This window comes from Manis javanica, chromosome 4 (genome assembly GCF_040802235.1).
Source record: "Manis javanica isolate MJ-LG chromosome 4, MJ_LKY, whole genome shotgun sequence".
Taxonomy (NCBI): Eukaryota; Metazoa; Chordata; class Mammalia; order Pholidota; family Manidae; genus Manis; species Manis javanica.
This window is the reverse complement of record NC_133159.1, coordinates 139,585,566-139,591,565: the sequence shown is the minus strand read 5'-3', so window position 1 is coordinate 139,591,565 and position 6,000 is coordinate 139,585,566. Positions and strand designations below refer to the sequence as shown.

At 48.2% G+C, this 6,000-nt stretch overlaps 1 protein-coding gene across 2 annotated transcripts in view; it reads left to right on the top strand.

The window, feature by feature from the left end:
* The first annotated feature begins 628 nt into the window (after positions 1 to 628).
* Positions 629 to 6,000, top strand: part of NOS2 (nitric oxide synthase 2) — a 35,835-nt gene continuing 30,463 nt past the window's right edge. For both annotated transcript variants that reach the window (XM_037002310.2, XM_017660238.3), the window contains exons 1-2: positions 629 to 853; positions 2,109 to 2,280. In XM_037002310.2, coding sequence (XP_036858205.2) covers positions 2,171 to 2,280 — 110 coding nt within the window. In that variant the 5' untranslated portion in view covers positions 629 to 853; positions 2,109 to 2,170. The remainder of the gene's footprint in view (positions 854 to 2,108; positions 2,281 to 6,000) is intronic.

The following is a 6,000-nucleotide window of genomic DNA, read 5'->3' as shown; positions in this document are numbered from 1 at the left end:
AGTTATATCATTTGTAAGAAAGGGATTTTTTCCCCTGTAGAAAATAACTCTACCTGCCGTCCCACCACAGTTCACTTAGAGCTGCAGGATGAGACATTAGTGGCACCAGCATTGGAGGTGTCTATGCCAACAGCTTTCCTTCCCTTGCCAAAATCTCAAGTTGCATATTTCAGGGGCCTGTTTGGAACACTGGCATCATCCAGCATCACTGGTTTTCTGTAACCTGGGCATTTTCCAGTGTGTTCCATGCTGTCAATATTCCCCTGTTTCCTGGACTCCAGCCGCAAACTGGAAATCCGAGAGACTGGATGGGAATTAAGCAGAAAGCTCCCTGCTGAGGAAAAAAAAACCCACCCAGATGCTGAAAGTGAGGCAACTGTGGCTTAGCTAAGGAAAACCTGGCCCCGGGACAGCTTCTCTATCAGACCCCTCACCCTGCTGACGAGCTGACTCCTTGGGCTTGCGACCAGGAATAGGTGGGTTTACTGGAGATGTACTACACCGAGTGATGTAACGACAGGATCAAGTCACCCAGAGACAAGGAGTGGTCATAAATTAGCTAACTGTACACCCAGCCAGGGACACTCCCTTTGGAAACAAAAAAGAGACCTTTATGCAAAAACAGCTCCCTGATGACATGCGGTGGGTATAAATACTTCTTAGCTGCTAGTGTGATCATAACTTTGCAGTGAGTTGAAGACTGAGGTTTCCCTGGCCCCAGGTAATTCAGCATCACCACTCTGAGACCTCTCAACCACCTTTGGGAGGAGCACGGGGCAGTCAGACTTGGCTCCGAGGCTGTCCAGCTGCGTGCTTGTCTGTCCCCTGTGGAGGCAGGGGAGCCAGCGCTCAGGTGAGTTGTCTTCATTTCTGGGGAAGATGCTGTTTTGAGAGGGTTTTGCTTCTTCCTGTTTGGGAAGGCTCAGAAAACGGGGGGACTTTTCTGCCTAGAAAGAGAAACTGGCGGGAGGTCTGAGAAATGCCAACAAAAGGGGTGGCTGTTTGAACAGGGCGTCTTGTTCAGATTTTTTTTTCTGCAAAATTTGCTGTTGTTGCTACATTTCAAGGAAACACTGGGAAATTTTTTTCGACAATTCAGACTGGAGAGTAGGGAGTAATCTGCTAAGAATTGTTTTTACATAGATTATCCTCCCCAGTCCTTACATCTCTCCCCTCCCAAACAAATTCTGTTAAGATGGATATTATTAAACCCATTTTATGGATGAAGAAATGCGTCTCAGTTAAATGACTTGAACAAGGTCATGTAAGTAGTAGAGCCAAAATTTGAACCCAGGTTTGGGGAACTCTAAGATTCTTCTATGGGCCACTCCACCATGCTGGCTGCCAGTCCAAATGTTTCTATGCTGGGGGCAAGCCCAGACTAGACATGCACCTCCACTTAGGTCTCCCTTTTTGGTCTTTTTAAAAAGATAAGGAGATAATCTCAGATGTTGAGAGTTGAGTGCATTTTTTTTCACAAACACTTATTATCTCCCCCCAACATCCATATACTAAAGAAGGAGCAGGTGGTAGTATCTTACAATTGCAAAATCTTAAAGGCAGCTACAACTTGAGTGCTTGCACCAGTGACAGGTGTAACCTGACAGTTGCTAATTAGAACAGCAAAAACAGTCTTGCAGGGCCAGGCAAAGGCATCCATGTTTCAATAACCAGGGCTTCTGTGAGGCCCTTAGAAGGAACTTCAACATTGCTCAACCTCTCCTAGTGACCAATGGCAATAACAGTGATAACACAACAGATACTATCTACTGAGCATGTTGCCTCAGGTCATCAATGAAGCTTTCCTGGTCAGGCGGGCCAGCAAGTCTCATTAAGGAGGTTCACAGGGTGTGTGCTTTGTCCCTGTGGAGCTACAGGACTAGTGTTTTCCCTTCAGATTTTTATGTGGCTTTGTAGAATTAAAGTCTATGTCCATAGGCTCCCCAGATCCAATCCGACAATGGGAACAGAAGTTGCAAAGCAGTGATGAAGTGGCTATTCCCAACTTATGCTGGCTTTTGTACTGATTCTGTAGTAACCTAGCCATACAGAGAGGACCTGATGACGTAAACTCTTCCTCAGTCTTCTGTCACCATCTCCTTCCTTAGCCCCACAGCGAATAACCTCTGAGTTTAAGTCCAGATAAGTGACCTGTTGCAAAGTCACAGAGATGGCCTGTCCCTGGAAGTTCCTGTTCAAGGCCAAATCCTACCAGTATGACATGACTGAGAAAACGGACATCAACAACAATGTGGGAAAGGCCACCCAGGCTCCCTCCAGGTAGGCTTTTCCTGGATGCCACCTCCTGCTCATCTCCTCTGGGCTTCCATTCCCTCCTCTGACCTCTCCAGCTGTTTCTTGGATGAACCTGTTGGAATTTGATGCAGCCAGTCGGTGACATTATGTAAGAAGGAAGGGACCTAGCACAGTCCTGGCCCTCAAGGTGCTCGGAGTCTCTGGGGGAAGAATATGGGAGCGAACTATGGAGTAAATAGCTGAACAGAGAATGAGAGGCAGTAGAGCCCAGCGGTTAGAATTGGTGTGGCATCTTGGCGGGCATCTTTTCTGATTCGTCTGTGCATATGACTCACCAGTTGTTGGGTGTTTTGAGTATCAACCTGGTGAAGAGTACCAGGATATTACACTATCTCCAGACCCTGTGCTGTCTCTCATCAGCTGTGTGACCTAGGACAAGTTAAACTCTGATCCTCAGATGCAGTATGAGGGCACCAACGGGCACCGCCTCATAGCATGTGGAGGCTGAAATGAGAGTGTGTGCAGCGCACTCAGCAGTGTGCCCGCACGCAGCAGGCAACCCGTAAATGTCACGGTTTTTTGTAGTTTAGTGAGCGCCCACTCTGGGCCAGGCACATGGCAACAGTCAACTGATCTCCAGGGCTGCTCTGTGAAGTACCAGTTATTGTCTCATTTTACAAATGAGCAAATAGAAGCTCTAAGAGGGGAGTGACTTCCCCCAAGTCAAATGACTGATAATTACAGAGCTGGAATTTGAACCCCCTGCCTGTAGGAAAAGCAGAACTGAGAGAATTAGTCAGTCAACCATCCAGTGAGAGGACAGGCTTCCAGAACATGCTAGAAGAGTTCATAGCTTTGACCTAGAGGTTGAGGCTTGCTTAAATGGAAAGACAAGCCCATCTGCAGTAACATGAAAGTATGAATCAAACCAAAGCCCCGGAGTACACAGGGCTGTCCCAAGGGGCCAGAGGAGCCTTTCCCATGGACTGCAGCAGGAGGGTGCCCCCTGGTGGTGTGCACCATGGCTATGCTGAGCGTACCTGACGGCACAGAAGAGCAGCCAGATTAGGAATGTGGGCTTGGGGGTAAGCAGGTGGCTTTGAATTTACAGCCCTGTGATCTATGGCAACTCCCCTAGCCTCTGATCCTCAATTTCCTCCTCTGTAAGAAGAAGGTAGTAATGCCTATTCCTTGGGGATGTGGTAAGAATTAAATTAGTTTTCACATGTAAATAACTTAGCCCTATTCCTGGCAGAGAGTAAGTGCTTGCTTAGTAAGTGTCATCTGTTACAGTGGGCATTGCTGTTATTGTTGTTGGCTGCTAGGATGAGGTTGGGCAATGTTACCAAGTTCCCCCTAAGGGCTTCACATAAGTCAGGTGCTCTCAGTGGACTTGGAAGAGTGGGTGGAATGTGTGGAGGTGAAGAGAAGGAGCAAAGGCATTCCAGGAGGAGGAGAGGCAAAGACTCAGACAGACAACAGGGGAGCCTGACCTGCTAGGCCTGGGATAGGAGAGGCAGGGCCAGAGCACAAAGGGCCTGAGTGCGGGGTAGGGGTGTGGACTTGCTGTGCTTGGATGCAGGGAGCCATTGCAGATTCTTGAGCAAAACAGTGCAGGTGTGGTGTGTGGATTGAACTGGAGGAAAGAATGTTTGAAACCAGGCAGTCTGGGCTGTGGTGGCCAAGGTGGTCAAGAGACCAAGAGATGAGACTGCAGCGTTGGATAGCCTCTAGATATCCCCCTGGCACTTCACACTCACGGATGAAGCTTCGGATGAAGCTTCATCTCTCCTCTATGATCTCAGGAGGGCCTGAACCCCAGGGGTCTACTTTGATTCTGCTTGGTCACCAAGTCATGCATCCCGTCCTTCTCTTCACCTCATGGCTGCAGCTCCTCTGGTTGGCCTTCCCAGCTACAGCCCCCCATACTCGCTCTGACCTCTCTCACTTCAGGCTGACTTCTAGCAAGTCATGTTCCTGCTCTGGAGTCTTCAGTGGCTCCCCATTGCCAGTCACCCCAGTGAGTCTTAACTGTAGGGTTCTATATGATCACCCTTTCCAGAAAGAGGGCCCATCCCACTTGCTCAGCCCAGCCTTCCTGAGTCCCCCAGTGCCTCTAAACAGCACATTCCTCCCTCAGTTCATTCAGACCCGACCCACTCCCCACCTTCCAAGATTGTCCTGAATCCCCCTCCTCCCTTATCCTTTACTGTGTGGCCTATAACCTTGCTTTCTAATTGTGCTGACAGTTATTGCCGACTTGTGTTTTTGGACCTTTCGGGAGGCCTGAGCTGTAGGACGATCCGAGGCAAACCAGCTGACTTGACCCATCTTTTTAAGCTGGGGACAGCTGGTGGAAGTGCTCAAATCAGAAATAACTGATATCAAAGAAGACGAGAGAAAATATCACACATTAATTAACCCTTCCAACAATCCATGAGGAAAGAACGCTGTCCTCCTACTGTAGTGATGAGGACACAGCTAGAAGTGGTTAAGTAATTTTTAAGACCTCACACTTAGCAAATGATTGAGCCAGGAGCTAAACCAGGAGCCCAGCTTGTCATGACTACATCAGGCTGCTGCTTTTTTGGTCCTGGGCATGTTCCAGTCCATTAACAATTATTTGCTGAGGGCTACTCACCTGGCACTCTACTGGGAGTGCTGTGGAGATGTCAGGGAAACCCTTCTGTTTTTCAGTTAAATAAACAATAAATTGAGTCATTTATTAATTGCATATACAGTAGCTAAAAATAGCAGAATACCATTTACACAGTTCTTATTTCTGTGTCAATAATATTTCAGGAAATATTATTACCCTTATTTAACAAGGTTGAGTGAATTACTCAAAGTCAACATCTGCAAAGTGGTGGAGCTGAGGTTTGAACCAAGTCCAAACTCATAACCTCTGTATCATATGGGCTTTCCCCAACGCCTACCACCTACTGGGCTGAGAGAGGGACAGAGAAAAGAGGTCCAGTTCTTGTCAGGGAGGAAAGGGGGAAACGATGACTGCCTCACTGGCTTGTGGAGGAGTACATGAAGACTGGGACACCAAAGAGCCTTAGCAGTTGGGGTGGGGGTGGGGGGGTGGGGTAGAGGCAGACAGGTTCAGGAGAATGTGGGCACACTAGGGTCTCTTCTGGGCTTACCGCAGGGGGCCTGGCCTGGCTGTGGTGTGGGGAGGAATGGGGTGGGAGAAGGCTTTCGGGAGTCAGAAGGCACAGCTGGACCATGACGGTACAGTGAGGGGGTGAAGAGGATGTTACTGGAAGAGGGAACAGCACAGAGGGGATTTTATCCTGAAAGCAATGGGAGTCAATTAATATATTTTGATTTTAAAAAGTAATTCTCCAATGCATTCAGGTGTAAGACCATTGTGACTGATGATTCTATATTTTATGTAAACAAATGATTAGGAAGTGAGTGTGATGTGCTTGTGCGTGTGTTTTAGAGACAAAGGCAAGTGTGGGAATGTCTAGGTAAGGGTATATGAATTCTGAACAAAGTCAAGCTTAGTGTTGCTAGCTGGGGTGCAGGCAGCTCAGAACAAGTGTGTGCCCTCTGTCCTTCCACTTTAATTTGGGTGTGGGATTAAATTGTCTGGAGTATGTCCAGGAGGTGCTCTGAGGCGGGGGGCTGCTGCCCTGTCCCTGTCTGCACCCTAAGAGTTATCCTGCTTCCACTGTAGAAGCAGCTTGCAAATGGAACAATGTCAGGGGCCATGTGCCTCACAGGTAGCCAGGA